Raw genomic sequence first — 26,220 nt, forward strand, 5'->3', positions numbered from 1 at the left:
CTTAAGGGGTTGGACAGGCTAGATGCAGGAAGATTGTTCCGGATGTTGGGGAAGTCCAGGACAAGGGGTCACAGCTTAAGGATAAGGGGGAAATCCTTTAAAACCGAGATGAGAAGAACTTTTTTCACGCAGAGAGTGGTGAATCTGTGGAACTCTCTGCCACAGAGGGTAGTTGAGGCCAGTTCATTGGCTATATTTAAGAGGGAGTTAGATGTGGCCCATGTGGCTAAGGGGATCAGGGGGTATGGAGAGAAGGCAGGTACGGGATACTGAGTTGGATGATCAGCCATGATCATATTGGATGGCGGTGCAGGCTCGAAGGGCCGAATGGCTCTACTCCTGCTACTAATTTCTGTGTTTCTATGTTTCAACCCTGCCTAAGGAAGTTACGGGCCTGTCCTACTTACGCGATTGTTTAGGCGACTGACTGCCAGCGACTAGGACAATGGAATTCACCAAAGTCAGCACCTGGTGACAACCTATGTTGACCTGACGACTCATTGGACCACGACAGCCCAAATTGTCGCCACTGTCGCTGAAAAATGTTCAACATGTTGAAAAATCTTCGGCAGTCGCCTGTAGTCGCCTAAAAAAAATCGCCCATGTGGGACAGGCCGATTAGCTGTTCCACTTCCGATAATTTGTACTCGATTGTTTTAGCTTTGCACAGCTGAAAAATAGATTCAAACACTTGGAGGACATAGGTTTAAATAATTGGGGGAGGGGGGGGGGACAAGATTTAATAGGAATCTGAGGGACGATCTTTTCACTGAGGTAGTTGCAGCAGGGACTATAACAGTATTTGAAACACATTTGGACAGGTACATGGATAGGACAGGTCTAGAGAGACATGGGTTAAACACGGGTAAATGGGACTAGCTTGGACGGAGCCCCAGGGCTGGCATGGAGGAGTTGGGCCGAAGGGTCTGTATACCTGTGTAATCAAATGGTGTTTCAGGGTGGGAAGATTGCAACCTTCACGGGGTCCGCCCTGTTTCGACGAATGCAATCAACCAGGCGTGCACAAACAAGCAAGTTGGCCTACATTGCTTCCTCCAGATGCTTTGGTTTATTCCCAAATTCCAAAGACTTGGGGGTTCATGGGTTAATTGGCCCGCTGCCCCTAGTGTGTAGAGAGTAGGTACGAAAGTGGGATAACATTGAACTAGTGTGAACGGGCTGGGGCTAGCAAGGTCTCGGTGGGCCGAAGGGCCTGTTTCCATACTGTCTCTCTAAACTAAACTCCGTTCACCAATCATTTGGCAGATGGCTCAAAACAATACCAGCAAATGAAAAGCATGCTTTGAAGAAGGGTTTCGGCCCGAAACGTCACCTATTCCTTCGCCCCATAGATGCTGTTGCACCCGCTGAGTTTCTCCAGCATTTTTGTCTACCTACAATATTCCAATGTCTGTAATGAGGTAGTCGGGAAGGAAATAGGCAACGTTTCGGGACGAAACCCGAAAGGGTTTCGGCCCGAAACGTTGCCTATTTCCTTCGCTCCACAGATGCTGCTGCACCCGCTGAGTTTCTCCAGCATTTTTGTCTACCTTCGATTTTCCAGCATCTGCAGTTCCTTCTTGAGCATGCTTTGAATATCCGTGGAAATAATTCTCATTGGACTTGTATCTACATCCGAACACACTTTGGATTCTTTGATGCCAGCCTATATGGATCTATTGCCTCCGATTATGAATAGCAAGTGTCAGCAAACAACCTCTCAATGCCTGGTGACAGCGAATTATTTAGTAATTTGATTGCAATTAATATAATACTGAGAACTCAATGGCACAGTCGTAGTTTAGACGTTTATTCAAAGGGTTTTGTTGCCTCCGTTTTTTACAAATGCAAAATACAATACAATACAATACAAATTTATTATCATTTGAGCCCCAGTGAGACTCAAACGAAATGTTGTTTCCACAGCCATACAAACAAAGACACTGTCTTACAGACATACACATAATTAAATTCACACAAACATCCATCACAGTGAAGCCACTGTGATGGAAGGCAAGTCTTTTCTCTCCCCTGTTCTCCGTGTCTCTCCCGATGTCCAAGCCCCAGGCGGGTGATGATAAGTCCCACGGCCATTTTAGGCCGCGCGGGGCGATTTACGGCCCCGCTCCCGGTCTGAAAGTCCAAGGTTGGAACCCCCACGGGCGATGGTGAGTCCCACGGCCATGAAGCCGCGCGGGGTGATATACTGTCCCGGTCCGGGTTGTTCCAACCCCGTGACACCGGCTGGAGAAGTCGCGTTGCGGGAGCTCCGGGAAGCGGTCTCTCTCTCTCTCCCCCCGGACCCGCGAGCTCCCGATGTACCAGTTCACCGGACCTGCGGCTGCGTTGCTGGAGCCCCAGGAGTCGAGTCGCAGCAGCGAGTTACCGCCGCTCCCCACGCTCCGAGGCCGGCCAGCCCCACGATGGTGAGTCCGCAGATCCGCAGCTCCGCAGCTCCGCAGTCTCCCGAGCCCCCGGGTCGTTCAGGCTGGAGGCCGCTACACGGTGCTAGGCCCCAACGACAGCCAAGACCCGACAGGGAAAAGGTCGGGTCTCCCGGACCGGGAAGCGATTTAAAACAGTTTTCCCCCCCCCCCCCCCCAGCCCCCCCCCCCCCCCGCCCCCCACATATACACATTTAAAAATACTATTAAAAAACACCAAAACTACATTTAACTAGACAAAAAATAAAAAAAAGACAGACAGGCTGTAGGGGCCGCTGCAACGGGTGAGTCGCGCCGCCAATATTAATCTCTTGTAGAAAATTCTTCAAATTCGCTTTCCCCTTTCAAGTCTTGGTCGCTAAGCATATTTGTGTAACTTGGTGAAATACTGTCAAAGCATTTGGAGTGTATAACTAGGTATTTTATGATCCATGAATTAGCAGCCTGTAAAATGCTAAAACACTGTCATGCAAAAGTTGTATATGTTTAAGAAGGAACTGCAGATGCTGGAAAAATCGAAAAATAGTGTAGAAACTCAGCGGGTGAGGCAGCATCTATGGAGCGAAGGAATAGGAATGTCTGAAGAAGGGTCTCGACCCGAAACGTCACCTATTCCTTCGATCCATAGATGCTGCCTCACCCGCTGGGTTTCTCCAAAATTATTGTCTACCTATAATATATGTTTGCATTTCAAACTAAGGTTTGTGGTTTAGAATCTGGTCATTAGCTTAACTTTCATAGAACTTCCATAAATCCATCAGCATTTTTGCCGTGATGCTAATTCAGTCAAATTAGAATGAATAACTAATCGTAGTCAGGGCAAGTTGATGCAATTAATATCACTAAATAAACTCTGGGATGGAATTGGAATGGGATTAAGTTGTTCTTAAATGATGTTCGGCATAGATGTGGGCCGAAGGGCCTGTGCTGTACTGTTCTATGTTCCTTGCTAGAAGACCTAGGGACATCGCGGACACAAGATCCAGTGTTTGACGGACTGGTGGGGAGGATGTGCCACTTGCGGGTCAGACAGCATCTGTGGAGAAAATGGACAGGCGACAGGACTCTTCTTCAGACTGACGGAGTAGGTGGGGAGAAAGCTGCAAAAGAGAGGTTGAGGCAGGACAAAGCCTGGCAAGGATAGGAACCAAAGATCCTACATCGAGCAAGATAGATCACTCGACGAAAAAGACGCAGTACGGTCATGGGCAGATTCACGGGTCATTTTCGGCCCCATTTCCGTAACCGGCTTCCGTCTCCGCACCAAAGATCCCGTAGCGGAGCAAAGATACTAGAGCGGAGACGGAACCTGGTTACGGAAACATCCTCGTAAAAATAAAAGTTCTTTGGTAAAAATCTTCTAATTTTCAGAATTTTAATTTATTAACACAAACTGTTCCCCTGCAACGTTGATTACACTGCGAGTCAGGTCGGGTCGGGTCGGGTCGGGTTACTGAAATGGATGAAAAAAAGACCCACGTTCTGCTCCGTTGCGTACTACACATCAGCCCGTTGCATTTAGCAGGTGTGGTCTATCTTGCTCCGCTAAAGGATCATTGATAGGAACTGTGTAAAACTCCATGCCCCATCACCCGACTCCACCCATCACTTGCCAGGCCTTGTCTTGCTGCCATCTCTCTTCACCAGCCTTCTCCTCCCTACTCCACCAGTCTGGAGAAATGGTCTCAACCCGACCTGAAACGTTGTCTGTCCATTCTCTCCACAGAGGCTGCCCAGCCCGCTGAGTTCCTCCAGCATTTTGTGCTTTCCGACTCCATAACTCCATGACTTAATCTCCATGTTGCTACTCAGCAAACCATCCAGAAACACGGCATCAGTCCACAAATGGATATCGACCACATCTCAACCTCGTTGCTACATTTGAATTTTAACCACGGCAATAATTGTCGCTCTTATCCAATGTCCACTAGTGCATGGGCAGGAGTTATTTTCAGTGACCAAGCAAAACCCAATTCCATTCAGACCCAGCATGGAAACAGGCCCTGCATCCCACCAAGTCCACACCGACCATTCACCCCCATTTCATACTAGTTCCATGTTACCCCAGTTTCTCATCCACTCCCTACACACTAGGAACAATTTACAGAGGGCCGATTAGCCGGAAAACCCGATCGTCTTAGGGATGTGGGAGGATGTTGGATAAAAACCCACTCGGTCACGGGGAGAACGTGCAAACTCCACTCAGACAGCACCCAAAGTCAGGATCAAACCCAGGTTTCTGGTGCTGCAAGACAGCGGGTCTATCAGTTGTGGCACTATGCCACTCATTCTGTTCACCTCCCTAGTTTAACCCAGGGCACCTGCCTGAGGCTGGATTCGAACCACATTCCCATTGTTGCTAAGGTCAGACACTAACATGGTTGAGTTAAATTTTAGTTGCTAATATTCCTCAGTAGAACTTGTGTAGGGCATCCCTTCATAACTACAATGTGCCATATATTGGGATTGGACGGGCTAGATGCAGGAAGAGAGAGTTAGATTTAGCTCTTAGTGCTAACGGAATCAAGGGATATGGGGAGAAAGCAGGAACAGGGTACTGATTGTGGATGATCAGCCGTGATCGCATTGAATGGTGGTGCTGGCTCGAAGGGCCGAATGGCCTACTCCTGCACCTATTGTCTATGTTTCTATAGTCAAAATGTCTTGTGCTTTACCCTATTGTATCAGCTCAAGTGAATGGTCCATAACTGGCATGATTAATCTTTGGGAATAGTGCAAAGCAAGCAGTCTTCGATCCTGCCCCTCGGTTGCTGTCTGTGTGGAGTTTGCACGTTTTCTCTATGACCCGAAGGTACACAAAAATGCTGGAGAAACTCAGCGGGTGCAGCAGCATCTATGGAGCGAAGGAGATAGGCAATGTTTCGGGCCGAATCCCTTGGGAAATAGGCAACGTTTCGGGACGAATCCCTTCGGAAATAGGCAACGTTTCGGGCCGAATCCCTTGGGAAATAGCCAACGTTTCAGGCCGAAACCCTTTCGGGTTTCGGCCAGAAACGTTGCCTATTTCCTTCGCTCCATAGATGCTGCTGCACCCGCTGAGTTTCTCCAGCATTTTTGTATACCTTCGATTTTCCAGCATCTGCAGTTCCTTCTTAAACACTTCTCTATGACCCGCGTGGGTTTCCTCCAGGTGCTCTGGTTTCCTCCCACTTCCCAATGGCGTGCGGGCTTGTGGGTTAATTGCACTCTGTAAAGTGCCCTTAGTGTGTAGGGAGTGGACGGGTGGTGGCTGGACTCGGTGGGACTGTTTCCATGCTGTATCTCTAAACTAAACAAAACTGTCGATGGTGTTGTGCACTCTAATCACCACTGAAATTGTTCCTTCCCACAAAGTGGAATCCACAGCATCTGCTTCATTGAATGTTCATCATCATGCCAAACAGGAACTTAACTCTTACTTACCTCTCAAGCTCTGCTATTTTCTTATCTCTGTCGTTTTTCTCAGTCTCCACTTCTTTCAAGATCTCTAGGAGTCGGTCAACTTCGGCCTGGCATTTATCAGACTCCCCTTTGTAGTACACCACGTCTTTCTCCAGTTGTCTCATCTTCTCACAGATCTCTGGGTTCAACCGAGTGCCGTCCTCCGCATCGTGAGCCTAATGTGTGAGCAGGAACGGAGAGATGAGCTGGCATCCTCCGCGTAAACACCCAGTTTAAACTCTGCCATTTGACACGACACCACAACACTCAAAATATATATTGAACACACGCACACACACACGCACACACACACACACACACACACACACACAGTTCCATAAGTAGCAGAACAAGCTTAGCAAACATGCTTTAAAATGCAGCAGGATTCTCCCGTGAAAATAATTCAATTATATTACGCTTTACAGTGATCGCAATACCACACTCGGGAAAGTACGCAGCCTAGGATAAATGCGTTAGACTTCAAGCAAGCACACACAAAATAATGAAGTGCGCACTCCATCGATTGGCCTACCCCATTCTCCTCATAATTCCTAATTGGTATCTTGAAAACAAAACCAAGCATGTAAAACAAAAACAAGGCAGTCAAAGATGAGAAAGGAAATTCAATGAAACCAAATTAACTTGTAGGATGTTTAAAAAATACAGCATTATTCTGAGGATGCTAAGATTTGTTCCAAGGATGGTTTGTCACTAAATTATCTTAGATTCGACACCTGATGAAACAAATAAGAATATCTGCTTCAACTCATAAAATGGAGGGTGGCTCTCTTGTGTGAGAAAATGCTGGTCTATTTTCCTATATATTGCCAAACATGAAGGTAAACAGGGCCGGCCGCTGTTACTGATTATGTGTATTATATTTTCAGTAAACTTGATTCTTTCTACTGCCAAACCATGCAACATCCTGTTGCGTTTTATCATTCAGAGGTACTCTAACGTGGGCCTTGAAAACCAGTGGCTTTTATGGCCTTTAATTTATAAGGTATGTAGCAACAGATTAAGAGGGGGGAGATGAGAACAGAATCCTCATTCATTGCCAATTTAAATAACCACTGAAATAAATGGAGGAAAGACAATGCAGAGTAGCCTTTATGTTGCCGTGCACCCATCAGCAATAAAACATCTTAATGTCTGCATTCAGCATTCAAATGTTTTATCCATTTATTGTCATTTATTTATGTTAGATTGGCAGGATGAAGAAAAACAGACTGACTGGCCTCCCGAAAAGCTAATGAACACAATGAAACAAGTTACTGTGAACAGTATTAGTTCCATGATAGGAGTTTGGGGAGGTGATATATAATAGTGCATTCAGATGCCAGCAGCGCATGGATCTAGTTTACAGATAGTGGCACTTTGGATCATTCTTCAATCATGGCCCAGTCTCAAAAGTTGCTGTATTTTTGTGGAAAGGATAAATGTCCACAAAGAGATGAATCAAATTTTGATTTTACTGCAAGCTAAAACAGTGGCATTTGTATTATATTTAAAAATCAGCGCAATAAGATTACAAAAACAACACGAAAAGCATGATTACAATTTTTTTTTTTTAAAAGATGAAAAAAATTAGCCACTTCAAATTATTAGGAATCTGAATGAGTTTAATGAACATAAATCATCCAAGTGCAGAAACAACAAAGGATGCAAGTGACTGGTAACAATGCAAGTGAAACATGCAAGCTTCATTTATAATTTAATTCCCAAAATGTTTAACCCTCTAAGTTCTCCCAGTTCTGCAATGAATTCCTCTGTCTGACAACAGTCTAGGCACAGAACAAAAGGTGTCTGTGTTTCCACACTCCCCACTCCTCCTGATAATCAAGGAGTTTTTGAAAAAGAATGTTTAATGTAAACCTGTGCTGTAAAACATACCAGTGTCACCAGTTTGCCAATTATCACATCCTAACAAATTGAAAATATTAGAGTGTGCCAAAGTGTAACAGGATTTACTCTGTGCATAAACTGTCACTCTCCCAATGTTCTGTAGACCTAAAGATCGCATCAAATGGTCACTAATTAACACAAGTTGTTAACTGGTCACCACTTCACCTAAAGTGACCAAGCAACCTTGAAGTCTACAGAGTTTACTTCCAAGAGTCGAATGAAAAAACGGAGCTGTAAGCACAATGCCGGGTCAACGAGTCCTCATGCTTTCATAGAGTACAGAAGGCATCTTAGAACCACTTACTGGAGTGTACATCTGATTGAACAACTGCTCAGCTTGCTACACAGTAAAGTTGGGAAGAAATGAAACACAGACAGGAAGAAGGAAAAGATTCAGGAAAACAACATTAGCTCAACAAAGTTACACAGTAAAGTAGAAATTGCACGTTCCCAAACATTCTCCCGTGAAAGTGAAGGGCGCAAAGTAAAGGCAAGCGTTGTTGGCTCAATAAAAAGCACAGTTTCAATCGCCTTCTATTCTCCCTCCCCCAAGTTAAATAGTCCATGAAACAAAGAAAGCTGATGTTACATTTACAATGTTCTGACCAAATGAGTTACCGATAAGACATTTGGGTTTATTAAGGCTACAATTAATCAGAACACTTTGAAGTTGTTCCTGATGATAAAATTGATTAAACCAGATTATTAAAATGTAAAGTCTAATTCTTCTAATGCCAATGTAATTTGTTCACCAGCTATCAAAGGAAGTGGAATCTGGCATGACAGCTCATAAATGGCTGTTGTCTTTCACCAACTAAGCTTTAGCGTTCATTCACAAATCGCAACACAAAATCCTCCGACATTTTCGCCACCTCCAACGGGATCCCACCACTGACCACATTTTCTCATCTCCGCCCCTTTCCACCTTCCGCAGAGACCGTTCCCTCCGCAACTCCCTGGTTAACTCATCCCTTCCCACTCAAACCACCCCCTCCCCAGGTACCTTCCCCTGCAACCGCAGAAGATGCAACACCTGCCCCTATACCTCTTCCCTCGACTCTGTCCAGGGACCCCGACAGTCCTTTCAGGTAAGGCAGAGGTTCACTTGCACCTCCTCCAACCTCATCTACTGTATCCGCTGTTCAAGATGTGGATTCTTATACATCGGCGAGACCAAACGTAGACTGGGCGATCGTTTCGTGAGAACACCTTCGCTCAGCCCGCCTGAACCAACCTGATCTCCCGGTTGCTGGACACTTTAATTCCCCTTCCCATTCCCACACTGACCTTTCTGTCCTCAGTCTCCTCCATTGCCAGAGTGAGGCTAAACGCAAATTGGAAGAACAGCATCTCATATTTCGCTTGGGCAGCTTACACCCCAGTGGTATGAGTATTGATTTCTCTCACTTCAAGTAGCCCTGGCATTCCCTCCCTCTCTCTATCCCTCCCCCACCCAAATCACACTAGCTTCTCGTTCTCACCTAGCAAACAGCTAACAATGGCCTGTCATCATCGTTACTTTTTTGCATATCTTTCATTCATTTGTTCTATATCTCTCTACATCATCATCTATATCTCTCATTTCCCTCTCCCCTGACCATTCCTTCTCTCCAGAGATACTGCCTGTCCCGCTGAGTCACTCCACCATTTCAATGTCGCTCTTCCAGGGAGATGCTAAATGCATTTCGTTGTCTCTGTACTGTACACTGACAATGACAATTAAAATTGAATCTGAATCTGAATCTGATTTTGTGTCTACCTTCTATTTAAACAGCATCTGCAGTTCCTTCCTACACATTCCCTTTAACAGTTTAGTTACCGATTTACCACGATGTACACATTCACATTCACATATTTCATTCAACATTTACAAATCCCTCTAAAAAACAAGGTAATATCTCTGGTTACATAAGGTTGATTTATTCAATGACTCAAAGTAGAAACGTACCATGTGGGGGAGTGGAGAGATTCAAAATAAATTGATATTTATGATAAAAAAGAATGGACTTTAAAAATTCATGATCCTTTCACACAGGAACTAAATTGATTTAGTGAAAATTCAATGGTCAGCAAATAAATGAGCGGGAAATAGTAACAACTAATGTTGGAAATGGTACAGTAGCGACTAGACTCAGAGTGATACAGGGTGGAAACAGGCCCAACATGCCCACACCGGCCAACATGTCCCAGTTACACTAGTCCCACCTGCCCGCGTTTGGCCCGTCTCCCTCCAAACCTGTCCTATCCATGTACCTGTCTAACTGTTCCTTAAAAGTTGGGATGGTCCCAGCTTCAACTACCTCCTCTGGCAGCTCGTTCCATACACCCACCACCCTTTGTGTGAAAAATATGTAACTATAAACTTGTGTAACACAGTCACAATGATGGGATTTACTACGCATTGTTCACAGTATGGTTGAGAACGTTCCAACACAGCGGGGTGTGAATTGGCCGCTGATTTTTGGATGTGATTGTGGCAACAAATGATCATGTTACCAGAAATCCAGAAGCCTGGACTCAGAATCTGGAGATAAAATTCAAATCTCGCTGCGGCAGCTTTAACTTCTTACAAATCAAAGCTTCTTGTAAAGTAAGTGTTCCTAATAAATTCTGATAATTTCACTTAAAACAAATGTGTTTAACAGTTGTACCTTGCTTACAGCAGCACTGCATGTACTTTTTAGACTGTACTCTCTAGAATGTAGGAGATTGAGAGGGGATCTTATAGAAACTTACAAAATTCTTAAGGGGTTGGACAGGCTAGATGCAGGAAGATTGCTCCTGATGTTGGGGAAGTCCAGGACAAGGGGTCACAGCTTAAGGATAAGGGGGAAATCCTTTAAAACGGAGATGAGAAGAACTTTTTTCACACAGAGAGTGGTGAATCTTTGGAACTCTCTGCCGCAGAGGGTAGTCGAGGCCAGTTCATTGGCTATATTTAAGAGGGAGTTAGATGTGGCCCTTGTGGCTAAGGGGATCAGGGGGTATGGAGAGAAGGCAGGTACGGGATACTGAGTTGGATGATCAGCCATGATCATATGAATGGCGGTGCAGGCTCGAAGGGCCGAATGGCCCTACTCCTGCACCTAATTTCTATGTTTCTATGTTTCTATGTTTTAAAGCATTGCAAGTACAAAGCCGCACTGTAATCTACATCAGTGGGTGATGGGCAAAATGGGTACTGAGACCTATGTACATGACCCTCAGAAGTAACCCTTGCATCCCCCCACTCTCTGTCCCACGGAAATGGATGAAAAAAAGGCCCACGTTCCGCTCCGTTGCGTACTACACGTCAGCCCGTTGCATTCAGCAGGAGTGGTCTATCTTGCCCCGCTATAGGGTCTTTGGTCATACCAGCTTCAAAGTCGTCTTGTTGAGTCTCATTGGCTGTAACTCTTTCCCACCTCGCCCACAGCCAACAATGGCCAGTTTCCTTTATCATTGTTATTTTTTGCCTATCTATCAATAATTTGTTCTATATCTCTCTGCATCATCGGCTTCATCTCTCGTTTCTCTCTCCTCTAACTCTCAGTCCGACAAAGGGTCTCGACCCGAAACGTCACCTATTCCTTTTCTCCAGAGATGCTGCCTGACCCGCTGAGTTACTCCAGCTTTTTGTGTCTACTCTCAGCAGATGCATGGGATTATGACTTTTGCTACATCACCAGTATGTGACATGACTGTAGCGTTCATTTACACATTATTCCCTTCAAGGGTTTACTTACTGATTTATCATGTAATAAATACATATTGTGTTGTGCTGCTGCAAGTAAGAATTTCATTGTTCTATCTGGGACACATGACAATAAAACACTCTTGACTCTTGAATATAACATAGAGCAGTACAGCACAAGAGCAGGCCCTTCGGCCCACCATGTCTGTGCTGAACACGATGCCACAACCATCTCTTATTGATCTGCGCATTATCCATATCCCTCTAATCCAGGGGTGGGCAACCTTGCCCTGCATAGTGGCCGGGACACGTGTCTGTGAGTGGATGGCGGGCCACATCTATCACGTGTGTACACATGGATCCCTCCCCAGATCAAATCACGTGTTCACAGGTAGACAGCAGTGATGGAGAAACTCAGCGGGTGCAATCCTTGCATGTCTCCACCCGCTGAGTTCCTCCAGCATTTTTCTCTACCGTGGATTTTTCCAGCATCTACAGTTGTTTGTTAAACGTGTTTGCAGAAGGTGCGCGGACATGCCGGTGGCTTTGCGCAGGATGCGGTACGGGCAGAGCTCGGCGCTCGGCGCTGCTACTCCGGGCACTCGGCGGGCCGGATGATTATAGGAATAAAAATCCGCCTGCGGGCCGGATGATTTTGGGGTAAGGGGGGGCCGTAGGTTGCCGCCCCCCCTGGTCTAATCCCTGTAGATCCATGTGCCTGACTTTTAAACGCCACTATCGTACCTGCCTCAATCACCACTCCTGGCAGCATGTTCCAGACCACCATCACATTCCTTTGTCCCCCGCACATCTCCTTTAAACTTTGCCCCTCTCTCCATAAAGCTATGCCCTCTAGTATTTGATTTTTCCATCCTGAGAAAAATGATCTGACTATCCACCCAGGTAGACAAAAATGCTGGAAAAAACTCAGCGGGTGAGACAGCATCTATGGAGAGAAGGAATAGATGGCGTGTCGGGTCGAGACCCTTCAGACTATTTACCCTCATAAAGTTACATAACCCTCTCAGGTCTCCTCACAACCTCTGGGGTTCCAGAGAAAAACAATCCAAGTCAGTCCAAATTCTCGCTGTAACTAGTAGCCCCTAATCCAGGCATCACTCTGGTAAATAGACACAAACTGCTGGAGTAACTCAGCGGGACGGGCAGCATCTCTGGAGAGAAGGAATGGGTGGCGTTTCAAGTCGAGACCCTTCTTCAGACTCGACCCGAAACTTCACCCATTCCTTCTATCCGGAGATGCTGCCTGTTCCTCACAGATTTAAGGATTTTTTTTTTTTTTTTAAATTATTACATTCATGCACTTTTAATTTATTAATTAGATTTTAGTACTAGACTAACTGAACATTTTTTAATTATAATATTTTATATAAAGTCAATCGTCCATTAAGATTCTCTGCGAACGTTCTGATTGCCAGGGGGCAGGACCAGCAATATTCAACATCAAACAACTGACATTTGGTTTCTGTCTACAGAACGTCCAGCCAAAATAAACCATGTTGCAACACAAAGGGATTGGGGGGGGGGGAAATCAGGGGATCAGCAGAATGCATATCACTACATTATTCTACATTTCTAAGATAATTATCACATCATTAGAGTTTAAGAAGGAACTGCAGATGCTGGGAAATCGAAGGTACACAAAAAATGCTGGACACAAACTCAGCGGGTGCAGCAGCATCTATGGAGCGAAGGAAAAAGGCAACGTTTCGGGCCGAAACCCGAGGGTTTCGGCCCGAAACGTTACCTATTTCCCAAGGGATTCGGCCCCGAAACGTTGCCTATTTCCCAAGGGAAACGTTGCCTATTTCCCGGATTCGGCCCCGAAACGTTACCTATTTCCCAAGGGATTCGGCCCCGAAACGTTGCCTATTTCCCAAGGGATTCGGCCCCGAAACGTTGCCTATTTCCCAAGGGATTCGGCCCCGAAACGTTGCCTATTTCCCAAGGGATTCGGCCCCGAAACGTTGCCTATTTCCTTCGCTCCATAGATGCTGCTGCACCCGCTGAGTCTCTCCAGCTTTTTTGTGCACCATCTCATCATTAGAAGTCAGTGGATGTGATTCACACAACATAGGTTTACTTGTATTCAACTTTCCAAAGTTTATTTGACAATAGAGTTGCAAAAGTTAGCTTGCATTTGTTATTTGTCATTATTTGAGCGCTAGTGCATGCCAAATGTTGACGTATGAATCCACATGTTTGCAGGGGTTTTGCATTGCAAATGCTCTCTGTGCCTTTGCCTGCCAGCTTTGATAGTGATCAGTTTGGATTCCAGCAACCCAGAAATTGTCAAGCATAGAAGATCTCTGTGTTGTTTATTTGAAATTAAATCTACGGTCTGAAATTCCTCTTTCAACGAACAATGAAAGAATGCTAGACAGTATCTGCGTTTAATATCCCACTCTCAAAATCTGCAGCAATATCGGACTTGACAATGTACTGTTTTGAAAATGCAACTGCCTCAAAAAGGCTGGCAGTATCATCAAAGACACACACCATCCTGGCCACACACTCATCTCCCTGCTACCTTCAGGTAGAAGGTACAGGAGCCTGAAGACTGCAACAACCAGGTTCAGGAATAGCTACTTCCCCACAGCCATCAGGCTATTAAACCTGGCTCAGACAAAACTCTTGATTATTAATAACCCATTTTCTGTTATTTGCACTTAATCAGTTTATTTATTCATGTGTGTATATATTTATATCATGGTATATGGACACACTGATCTGTTTTGTAGTAAATGTCTACTATGTTCTGTGTGCTTAAGCAAAGCAAGAATTTCATTGTCCTATACAGGGACACATGACAATAAACTCACTTGAATTTGAACTTGAACTAATGTAAATGATCAGTAAAATATACTGTTGCCATCTGCCAGTGAACGAACAAAATCACTGTGACATATTAAAGATCCAGTTTATGTCCTGTGTGATTCACAGGTTCAATGACATGGATAAATTCCTCTTCACAACCAGGAAGTAGCATTATTAATGCTGGACTTCAATGGTCAATGCATATTTAATTTTTATCTTTTGGTCAGATACTGCGGAGATCGGGGCAAAACTATTGCTATTGAGGGAGTGCAGTGTAGGTTTACAAGGTTAATTCCCGGGATGGCGGGACTGTCATATTCTGAGAGAATGGAGCGGCTGGGCTTGTACACTCTGGAGTTTAGAAGGATGAGAGGGAATCTTATTGAAACATATAAGATTATTAAGGGTTTGGACACGCTAGAGGCAGGAAACATGTTCCCGATGTTGGGGGAGTCCAGAACCAGGGGCCACAGTTTAAGAATAAGGAGCAAGCCATTTAGAATGGAGACGAGGAAACACTTTTTCTCACAGAGAGTTGTGAGTCTGTGGAATTCTCTGCCTCAGAGGGCGGTGGAGGCCGGTTCTCTGGATACTTTCAAGAGAGAGCTAGATAGGGCTTTTAAAGATAGGGGAGTCAGGGGATATGGGGAGAAGGCAGGAACGGGGTACTGATTGGGGATGATCAGCCATGATCACATTGAATGGCGATGCTGGCTCCAAGCTTTTCCCTGTACCTGTGTACACGGGTTGCTAATAAACTTCAAGCTAAATCTCACCAAAGCAAACGATTGCATGGTTTAAAAAAAAGTACCAAAGTGAGAAATGTTGTAGATCAGAATTGGAAAATGGGAACTGGTCAAACTATGCTATGTTAAATAAGTTCCATCATCTAGGGTCACTCGAAGCTAGGCATCTCAGATCTCGCCGAGATTGAAAAACATGGGAATACTTTGTCTCAGGAGAGATGAGAGATTCTGCACTCTGTATCAAACCCTTGTTTCAAAACTATTGTACTTGAGTATGACTAATGTCTTTAGGAAGTATGTGTAAGATTTGAAGGATTGCTTGCAAAACTAGGCACTGTACCTGGGTACATTCTAGAAGCTAAATCTCACCACCAAGTACAAACCTTGTGAAATAGTAGCCCATAGTTTTATTTCTAGAAACAAATGGACTAAATCACAATGTCTATGATGTCGGAACGCCACCATTGTGCCTGCTGTACCAAAACAGCAGAAATGTTGTAGATCGAATTGGAAAATGGGAGCTGGCTCAAACTTTGCTATGTTAAATAAGTTCCATCATCAAATGTTTTGGAAGATTTAGGCAGGCTTGACCATATAACCATATAACGAGATACAGCCGAAAAAGGCCATCTCGGCCCTACAAGTCCGTGCCGAGAGAAATTTTTTTTCCCCTTAGTCAAACCTGCCTGCACTCATACCAAACCCTCCATTCCCTTGAGATCCAGTATGTCCTATGCTCAATTAAAACTTTTAAATGATACCAAGAACCTGCCTTACCACTCCACTGGAAGCAGTTCCAGTTTACCACTCTTGAGTAAATAGTAGCCCATAGTTTTATTTCTAGAAACAAATTGACTAAATCACAGGCACTATGATGTCGGAATGCCACCATTGTGCCTGCTGCCTCCAGCCCCAACAGCACCCGCCCCTCCCCGCGTTAAGGAAAAGTTGAGCTGCTCATCCCCTTTGAACTTCTCTCCCTCCATCCTACAGCCAGCTGGTGTTTTTGACATTTCTACCTCTTGAGCATCTATTCTGTCGATGCCTCTCATAATTCTGAATGCTTCTATCAGGTTTCCACTCAGCCTCTGACACTCCAGAGATAACAATCCATGTCTGTCCACCATTTGCTTATTGTTAATCCCCTGCCATCCAGGTTGTATTCTGACTAACCTCCTGTGCACCCTCTCCAAAGCTTGCACATCCTTCCTGTAATGGGGTCACTAGAAATCCTCCAATACGATCCAATATGATACGATAGATCGTTGCCTAATGTAGCCTAGCTAAAGCCTCGTAGAGCTGCAACATGACTTCCTGACTCTAATGCCCCTGTCCCACTTAGGAAACCTGAACGGAAACCTCTGGGGACTTTGCGCCCCACCCAAGGTTTCCGTGCGGTTCCCGGAGGTTTTTGTCAGTCTCCCTACCTGCTTCCACTACCTGCAACCTCCAGCAACCACCTGCAACCTCTGGGAACAGCACGGAAACCTTGGGTTGGGCGCAAAGTCTCCAGAGGTTTCCGTTCAGGTTTCCTAGGTGGGACAGGGGCATTACACTTCATGCACGGACCAATGAAGACAGGAATACCGTATGACCTCTTTCGCACCTTATCTACCTGTGTTGCCACTTTCATGGAGCTGCAGACTTGCACCCCACAATCCCTTCTGTACATCAATGCTCCCTCCTAAATGCTCGCCATTAACTGTTTACATTCCACCTCACACGTGACCAGAATCAACTGCAAGTGTCATTTCAACGCCCATATCTCCAACTGATCCATCTCATGTGTCATCTCTTCGCAATCTTCTTCACAATCCGTAACTCCACTGATTTTTGTGCCAATGACTAATTTATACAGGTCCCAGCACTGACAATTGCAGAAGAGCAGTAGTCAGGGACCTCTGGTCCAAGTAACTCTTTCCATCACTATCCTGCCTTCTATGGCCAAACTTATTTTGATTGCAATCTACTAAGTCACCGTGGACCCAGTGCTTCTTATCTTCAACATCATACCTACCATGAGCGACCTTGTAGGTAGGTAACCTCACTAAACGCCTTATAGTTAACACCCTCTGCCTTACCCTCTTTCAATCATTTTCATCATCTCCTCCAAAAACTCAATCAAGTCTGTAAAGTCCTTTCCAAATGCAAATTCTTTTCCAAATGCAAGAAGATTCGACCCCTAAAAATCCTCTACATCTGCTTCCCTGCCACTGGCGCAAGAACCTATAATCTCCTCCGCGATGCCTTTTGCTCGAGTTGATACAGTGGGCGGAATGGCTGACGGGAAAGACTTATATTCACGTCGCCTCCTGAAGGTTATTTAGGTGCTTCGAATCGCACTAAACACAAGATTCAAAATGATTGACTCTTTGGGAATTAATAAATGAACAAGCAAGTCAAACATCATATTCTGCAAAAAATGCTTCTGTCTCGCTAGCAAAGAAATGCACAAGAATCCTGAACAGTTACTTGAAGAAATGACAAAGTTCGAATGAACCCCAGGTTAAAAGGTGCCTTGCAAAGAAAATGACTCAAGAAATCACACTTTCATCAGAATCAAAGTAAATGGATATAAAGATAGTTAATACTAAAAAGACTCTAAATGTTTGTTTCATTCAGGAAATTTAAGAATTTGATTAATTCAGTAGCAGCTTCTCTATAACTCGTGGCTGGAGTCTTGCACTAATCTGAAGTTCACTCATGAACAGAATTCATTTTGTTTCCCCAACAGACATGAAGAAGAAACACTTTCACCCCAATAGCAACCCTTACCTTCTTCAACTGTGCTTCCAACTTACTGCATTCTTCCTTTTTTTGCTCGATAGCAATTTCCAGAGTTTTTAATCGGGAATCTTTCTTTAAGCCGGTTGAAGCTAAAGAGGACGCGTGTTCCTTCAAGTCAATCAAACTAGACTGAAAGAAAACAAACAGTTATCAGTTAAAGTACGAGACCACCTTCTGCAGCTTACAGTCTCAAAACAAACGTTCAAGCCAGCACTTTAAGAGACCGTAACGATGCATTTGTGTGCATATAAATCACATCCTTTAATTTGGTAGTAATACTTTGGTAGTGCATTCCAGAGACTTAAGTTGACCTAAAGCTGAACTTGATAGGAATGAAAATTGGAGAGGAGCCCAATTCTCTGAAGTGCATCATCTTTCAAGTGTCAGGTGGGTGGATTGGAGGTGGTGAGGGGTGGGGTGGGATTGTTAAATATGTCCATAATAAATATATTATAGCAGCTTCGATCACAGAATGCAGATTCCAGATAAACATTCCCAGTCTAAACGTGTATTAGTAACTGAGAACATTGTTCCTTGAGCTAAAGAAGGTTTGATCGCCACACCTGCTGCAGCCCCTTGTGAACAAGGGGTGACTTGCTTACATCCCAGTATGTGGGTCGTTAGATGGGAGATGGTTGATGAAGCCAATGTGGGAACTGGAGACACTGGGCCACTGATGGGACAGGTGGGGGTTTGGGGATGGAGTACTGCATTTTGTCTCTAAGAGTCTCCATTTTGGGCTGTCATTAGTCGGAGGTTCCCAGAGTCAGTGGAGACGTTACAAATAAACACGGAGTCCCCGTGGGTCAGAGCCCGCGCACGGCCTAGGTCAGGGCCCACGCACATCACGAATCAACGGAGCACGCGGCTGGGGCCTGGGTCGGGGCCACGGAGGCGTCTGGTGAGGACCCGGCCACGTTAGTAGAGAGGTCAGTGTGGTGGCCGATCGATGGGCGGATGAGGACAGACTCGTTTAAATGAGGACGCCGTGGTCAAGGGAAGGAGTAAAGGAGTTCCCGTACAGGACAAACCAATTTAGCCAAAAACCAAAAAGCTTTTCAAGTCAAGAATAGAACCCAAAACAGAATGGATTATATTTGGAATAATAGGAGAAGATACCAATTTAAATAAAGATCAAAATGTTTTTTTAAATTATGGGTTAATAATTGGAAAGAAATTGATACTTAAATTTTGGAAAAATACAACCATACCAACCGTTAAAATGTGGATTAGGAATATGATGGACATAGCACGCCTCGAAGAAATGAGACTCCGACTAATAGATAAATATGACCAATTCTTAAGGAGTTGGTCTCCTTTCATCGACTTTTTGGAATCATGTGATGCAGCGGTGCCGTAAGGATTGCTGATTTCAGTTCATGACGTGGATAGATCTACATCTCCGAATACAGATTTGAAAAATTCTCTTTTAAGGGGCCTTCTCTTCTATTTCTACTTTCCACTTTCTCTCTTCCTTTTTTATTTTTTATATACACACTTCACGTTTTTCTACTCTCTACCATCTATTTTTCCACTTTTTCCTCTTTCTATTGTTTTCTTTTTCTTGTCTTGCTTACTTCCTTCTCATAACATAAAACTAGAGGTTGTACATAGAATGGATTACGGTATTACATAGTTGGCACCTAAAATTAGGTTCCACTGTATTGTTTTGTGCTGTATTAACTTCTAATAAAATAAACAAAAAAAAACAAACAATTTAGCCCAATATACAGGATGTCCCGGCTAATACGGAACAGTTGGCTACCCTATGTCTATCTGCAGTTCCTTGTATCTATGACGTGATAAAAGGGCCATAGTCACTCATCTTGCTAAACAAACTGCAGCAATGCAGTACTAACCTCTTTCTCTGCCAGTTCTGCTTGCAAATTGTTAATCTTCTCTTTAAGATCTTTATTTTCTTTTTTATACGATTCAACCTCTTCCACTCTTTCACGATCATCTCTTTCACGTTGCTCCTTGAGACGTTCGATAATTCTCTCCTGTAAATGAGAAAAATGAGCCTGTCAGTAAAAGGTGAACGTTCTTTCAACAACAAATTCGTTGTTTTTCTTACACACAGCAATATCGTAGAGAATCTGCACGGAACAGGCCCTTTACCCTCTCCCCCCTCCCCCCCTACCCCGAGTCTGCACCGACACTCTTCATAAATTCATGTTATACAAGCAGAATTAGGCCATCCGGCCCATCAAGTCTACCCCGCCATTCAATCATTTCTGACCCCTCTCACCCTGGCCACAAACTCTTTGAATCATTTCCCTCTGGAAGGCGACTCCGGACTGTCAAAGCTGCCACAGCCAGACATAAAAACTCGTTTTTCCACGAGCAGTAGCTCTACTCAATAACCAAAAATCTGTAGCCTCCTTTTGCCCTGGTATTTTATTTAATTCACATGTTTAAACTATAATGTTTTATTATTAATGTTTTAACATTTTATGTGTCATTTTTATTGTCACTGTATGTCATGTTGTTACTTGTGAGTGGAGCACCAAGGCAAATTCCTTGCATGTGAATACTTGGCCAATAAACTTAAACTTATTCATTGATTCATTCATCATGGCTGATCTATCTTTCCCTCTCAACCCCGTTCTCCTGCCTTGTCCCCATAACTCCTTCACACCAATTTATTCCAGGTCCTCACCAAATGCCCCAAATAATCTCACCCACTTACATGGAATGGAAAATTATCCAGCCTACATTTAGGATAGAGGAAGGAACCGAGGAAGCCCGTATGACTATTGGAAGAACAGGATTATACACACTGAGATAGACACAAAAAGCTAGAGTAACTCAGCAGGTCAGGCAGCATCTCTGGAGAGAAGGAATGGGTGACATTTCAATAGACAATAGACAATAGACAATAGGTGCAGGAGTAGGCCATTCGGCCCTTCGAGCCAGCACCGCCATTCAATGTGATCATGGCTGATCATCCCCATTCCTGCCTTCTCCCCATATCCCCAGACTCCGCTATTTTTAAGAGCCCTATCTAGCTCTCTTTTGAAAGCATCCAGAGAACCTGCCTCCACCTGAGGCAGAGAATTCCACAGACTCACCACTCTCTGTGAGAAAAAGTGTTTCCTCGTCTCCGTTCTAAATGGCTTACCCCTTATTCTTAAACTGTGTGGCCCCTGGTTCTGGATTCCCCCAACATCGGGGACATGTTTCCTGCCTCTAGCGTGTCCAAGCCCTTAACAATCTTATATGTTTCAAGGATTCCCAACCTGGGGTACATTTTCCCCCAGAGGGTACATTTCGCCTACCCAGGGGGTAGGTTTGTTGATTGTGGATTAGTACATATTGTTTCTCATTGACTGACTGTGTTTGGTTCTGGTATACCGGTCGGTATCTGTTCATCATTAGTTGTTCATAAATAAGTGGAATAACATTGTTATGTGCTATTAAAGTTGCCGGGGGTAATCGGGACGACAAAGGCTGGGACCCCTGCTCTAGATTGTGTTCAGATTATCTTAATGGCAATAAAATCAACAATCTTACTAAATTAACAATTCTGTTATCAATTTTATTATTTGATTTTGTATAAATATTATCTTCATATTTAATGTGATGGTTTTAATGTTATTTTGAGATTTAATTTTATTGCTGTTAATTGATTCATAAATTGTAGATTTTCGTGGCAATAAAATTATTGTCGTGGCAATAAAACTGCCACGCAGCTGCCCATGTTTCTGTCGTCAAATTCGTTCTAAATTGGATCCAACAATAATGCAAATAATATTGTATTATTGCAATGTTATAATAACTAACGATTCTGATTATAGCCGTTGCAACTGTTCCAATGGTGGATTCATGGAACTAAGTTGTGAGGTCCACTCTGGAGCTATCTGCGTGTGGTGTGTATGGGAGGGGGGTGAGAGAAAGGGGGGTAGGGAGGGAGGGAGGGAGGGCCAACGTTTCAATAACACAGTTTATTATAACAAGGTTTCAATACAGGCCTCAGCTTCAAAACTTAAACCACAAAAATTTATGCTTAAAAAATTTAATCAAGCTGTGTTGGTTATATGTCTCCAAAGCCCTTGAATGCTTAAAGAGGCAGTACAGATGGGGCCTGATCCCCAAGGCAAACCTGCTCCTTGGCAAGCACAGTGAGCACTTCACGAGCCAGCACTGAGCAGTTCAGATCCCCTTACACAAGGAACTGCAGACACTAGCGTCTTGAGTGCTGGAGTAACTCAGCGGGTCAGGCAGCATCTGTGGAGGAGGTGGATAGGTGACCATTCGGGTCAGGTTCAGGTCTGAAGAAGGGTCCCGAACCAGAATGCCACCTAGCCATGTCCGCCTGATCTGCTACGTTATTCTATCACTTTGTGCTTTGGCTCTGCTGATGACAGATTTGCTGTAGATAAATGCTTCTTTAAAGAGGGAAATAAAGCTTGCAAGTTACTGGACATTAACAGTGCTTTATTTCAAATTGCACTGTGGAAAAAATGTTAACTCACTCCACATATAGTTTGTTCTAGGCATCCAAAATTGATTAAAGCGTGCATGTACGCCAAGATGTTGCAAAGCTTCACCTAGCCCTGTAGCAAGTACCCATAAATATGAAGAACCATATGTTCCAATGTTCGTGTGGTATTTCTTTGATTATGTGACCTACAGATGCATTTGGGAACCTACCCAAAATGACCTGAGGATCCATTGAAACTCACAAGCCCTAACTCTAACGGCTGTGCCTCTCAGCTCCCGTACCACCCCCTTTCAGCTCTGCAGTCCAAGTTGAAACCAGCCTGCCCTGTATGTGGGTTTGGAGAATAGGATATAAAATGTCAACTAAATCAACAAAAATGTTAGCTCTTGGGGCTAACGGACTCAAGGGATTTGGGGAGAAAGCAGGAACGGGTTACTGATTGTGGATGAACAGCCATGAGGATCTCCCCGTGGCTTGACGGGCCGAATGGCCTGCTCCTGCACCTATTTTCTATGTTGCTAATATCACGCTTATGGCATTCTGTGGCTGAAAAGCAACAAGAAAAATATCAAAGGTAGACAAAAATGCTGGAGAAACTCAGCGGGTGATGCTCTATAGATGCTGCCTCACCCGCTGAGTTTCTCTGGCATTTTTTGTCTACCTTCGATTTTTCCAGCATCTGCAGTTCTTTCTTAAAGAAAAATATCAAGCAGCATTGGGGCAATGGGGCCCAAATAATGCCAGCTACAACCATAAGGTAACATGGGCACCAGGCTCAGGAATAGGTCTCATAAACTAGACTACTGCCCCATTCACCTCTGCCTCATAGCTGACATTGGACTCTGTCCCTGGAACTGAAATGCTACAATGCTGAGTATAATCTGCTGTATCTTCCTACACTATCCATTTTACACAGACTATCTTTCATCAGACTTTATCTTGCACTGAACACATTTCCCTTTATCATTGACAATAGACAATGGGTGTAGGAGTAGGCCATTCGGCCTTTCGAGCCAGCACCACCATTCAATGTGATCATGGCTGATCATCCCCAATCAGTACCCCGTTGCTGCCTTCTCCCCATATCCCCTGACTCCTCTATTTTTAAGAGCCCTATCCAGCTCTCTCTTGAAAGTATCCAGAGAACCGGCCTCCACCGCCCTCTGGAGCAGAGAATTCCACAGACTCACCACTCTCTGTGAGAAAAAGTGTTTCCTCGTCTCCGTTCTAAATGGCTTACCCCTTATTCTTAAACTGTGTGTGGCCCCTGGTTCTGGACACCCCCAACATCGGGAACATGTTTCCTGCCTCTAGTGTGTCCAAGCCCTTAACAATCTTATATGTTTCAATGAGATGCCCTCTCATCCTTCTGAACTCCAGAGTGTACAAGCCCAGCCGCTCCATTCTCTCAGCATATGACAGTCCCGCCATCCCGGGAATTAACCTTGTACCAGTGTCCACGGTTGACAACATTGTAATCGTTCAGTACATGTGACGATAATCAAATTATACCTAAAGGTGTGAGACCACACCTGGAGTATTGTGTGCAGTTTTGGTCCCCTAATTTGAGGATGGACATTCTTGCTATTGAGGGAGTGCAGCGTAGGTTTACAAGGTTAATTCCCGGGATGGCGGGACTGACATATGCTGAGAGAATGGAGCAGCTGGGCTTGTACACTCTGGAGTTTAGAAGGATGAGAATAGATCTTATTGAAACATATAAGATTATTAAGGGCTTGGACACGCTAGAGGCAGGAAACATGTTCCCGATGTTGGGGGGAGTTCTGAACCAGGGGCCACACAGTTTAAGAATAAGGAGTAAGCCATTTAGAACGGAGACAAGGAAACACTTTTTTCTCACAGAGAGTGGTGAGTCTGTGGAATACTCTGCCTCACAGGGCGGTGGAGGCAGGTTCTCTGGATGCTTTCAAGAGAGAGCTAGATGGGGCTCTTAAAGATAGTTTGTGCCCAACATGATGCCCCATTAAACTATTCCTATTATTGTAAACGCTTCATGCTTTATGAACATGTAACAGCAGTTTGTGTTTGACGAATGCTTCATCAGATGCTGGACTCATTCTTGCATGGAGACAATGAGACTTCATTCCTTGCAGAACAAGAGGCTGCGATTGTATAGAGATGTCCAAGATCGTGTGGATGGATCGGGTGAATGCTCAGAATCTTTTACTCAGTGTAGGGGAATCAAGCATCAGAGGACATGGGCTTAAGTTGAGAGGGAAAACAATAATAGCAAAAATAGGGCGTCACGGTGGCGCAGTGGTAGAGTTGCTGCCTTACAGAGAATACAGCGCTGGGGACCGGGGTTCTATCCTGACTACGGCTGCTGTCTGTACGGAGTTTGCACGTTCTCCCCGTGACATCGTGGGTTTTCTCCGAGATCTTCGGTTTCCTCCCACACTCCAAAGACGTGCAGGTTTGTAGGTAAATTGGCTTGGTAAATGTACAAATTGTCCCTAGTGTGTGTAGGATAGTGTTAATGTGTGGGGATCGCTGGTCGGCACGGACCAGGTGGGCCGAAGGGCCTGTTTCCACGCTGGATCTCTAAAGTGAAGTATAGAAAATCTGAGGTGCAACTTTTTCCACACAGAGGGCCATGGGCACATGGAACAACCTGCCAGGGGAGATAGTTGGGGCAGGTACTGTCACAACATTTAAAAGACAATTGGACATGTACATGGAAAGGAAGGGTTTTGGAAGGACATGAGGGAAATGTGGGCAGGCGGATCTGGTGTAGATGTGGCATCTTGGTCGGCATGGACAAGTTGGGCCGAAGGGCCTGTTTCCCTGGTGTGAGACTCAATGACAATATTATCAGCACAAATGCTGCTGGCTTTGTCAGGTTAATAATGTATGCCCACTTGTCAGATTAACAATGAATGCTGCAAAGTACACTTTTGCATTTGCACAAGGCTGCGTTTTCTTAAATTACAAGCAAAGCAAATGCCCCCCTGGAATATGTGGGAGAATAGGCGGAGATTTGTCAACGGTTTGCCAGACCGCCCCGCAAATCTGTGGCCTTTCCGTTTACTCTGGCAGAAACCAAAGCAACACGTCGGCCTGGCCAGATAATATCACGGTGGGCATATTGTGACAAAAAGCTGCAGAAATGGCCTCACCGTCGCAGAATTCTGTTGGCAGTCTCACATGGAATTCCTGGAATTTCTACCCAAAATTGCCGGAGGTTTTCAGGACTCCCACTCCCCAACCCCTGGACCACAGCAGCCCTGAACTCCCCGGCCAAACTTCACAAGCTATTCACCCATGCTAGACTCCACATGGAGGCGGGCGGAAAACAGATGCTCTGGGGAAACCTGCCCATGGATTTTATAACCATATAACAATTACAGCACGGAAACAGGCCATCTCGGCCCTGCATCTTCCTGCAGCATCCATGATCACACTCATTGTAATGGAACACAGTGTTGCAGAATCAATGGAGAAGAATGCCAACGTTCATTGTTTTTTATATTCACTATTTGGGATAATTATAGATTATTCATCACTTTGTTAAAAAGTTTTTTTTTTAAAATAATGTGTTGGAAGGAACTACAGATAACAGACAATAGACAATAGGTGCAGGAGTAGGCCATTCAGCCCTTCGAGCCAGCACTGCCATTCACTGTGATCATGGCTGATCATCCCCAATCAGTACCCTGTTCCTGCCTTCTCCCCATATCCCCTGACTCCTCTATCTTTAAGAGCCCTATCTAGCTCTCTCTTGAAAGCATCCAGAGAATTAGCCTCCACCGCCTACGGAGGCAGAGAATTCCACAGACTCACAATTTTCTGGGTGAAAATGTTTTTCCTCATCTCCGTTCTAAATGGCAATATTCTTATACTGTGGCCCCTGGTTCTGGACTCCCCCAACATCGGGAACATGTTTCCTGCCTCTAGCGTGTCCAACCCCTTAGTAATTTTATATGT

General features: G+C 44.6%; 1 protein-coding gene across 1 annotated transcript in view; it reads right to left on the reverse strand.

The window, feature by feature from the left end:
* Positions 1 to 26,220, reverse strand: part of LOC129704447 (ERC protein 2) — a 590,828-nt gene that overhangs the window by 289,224 nt on the left and 275,384 nt on the right. Inside the window, exons 12-15 of the mRNA XM_055647523.1 lie at positions 19,691 to 19,831; positions 17,820 to 17,960; positions 8,095 to 8,130; positions 5,868 to 6,061 (exon numbers count right to left, since the gene is read on the reverse strand). Of these exons, the coding sequence (XP_055503498.1) occupies positions 5,868 to 6,061; positions 8,095 to 8,130; positions 17,820 to 17,960; positions 19,691 to 19,831 (512 nt within the window). The remainder of the gene's footprint in view (positions 1 to 5,867; positions 6,062 to 8,094; positions 8,131 to 17,819; positions 17,961 to 19,690; positions 19,832 to 26,220) is intronic.

The sequence above is a fragment of the Leucoraja erinacea genome, chromosome 16 (genome assembly GCF_028641065.1).
Source record: "Leucoraja erinacea ecotype New England chromosome 16, Leri_hhj_1, whole genome shotgun sequence".
Taxonomy (NCBI): Eukaryota; Metazoa; Chordata; class Chondrichthyes; order Rajiformes; family Rajidae; genus Leucoraja; species Leucoraja erinaceus.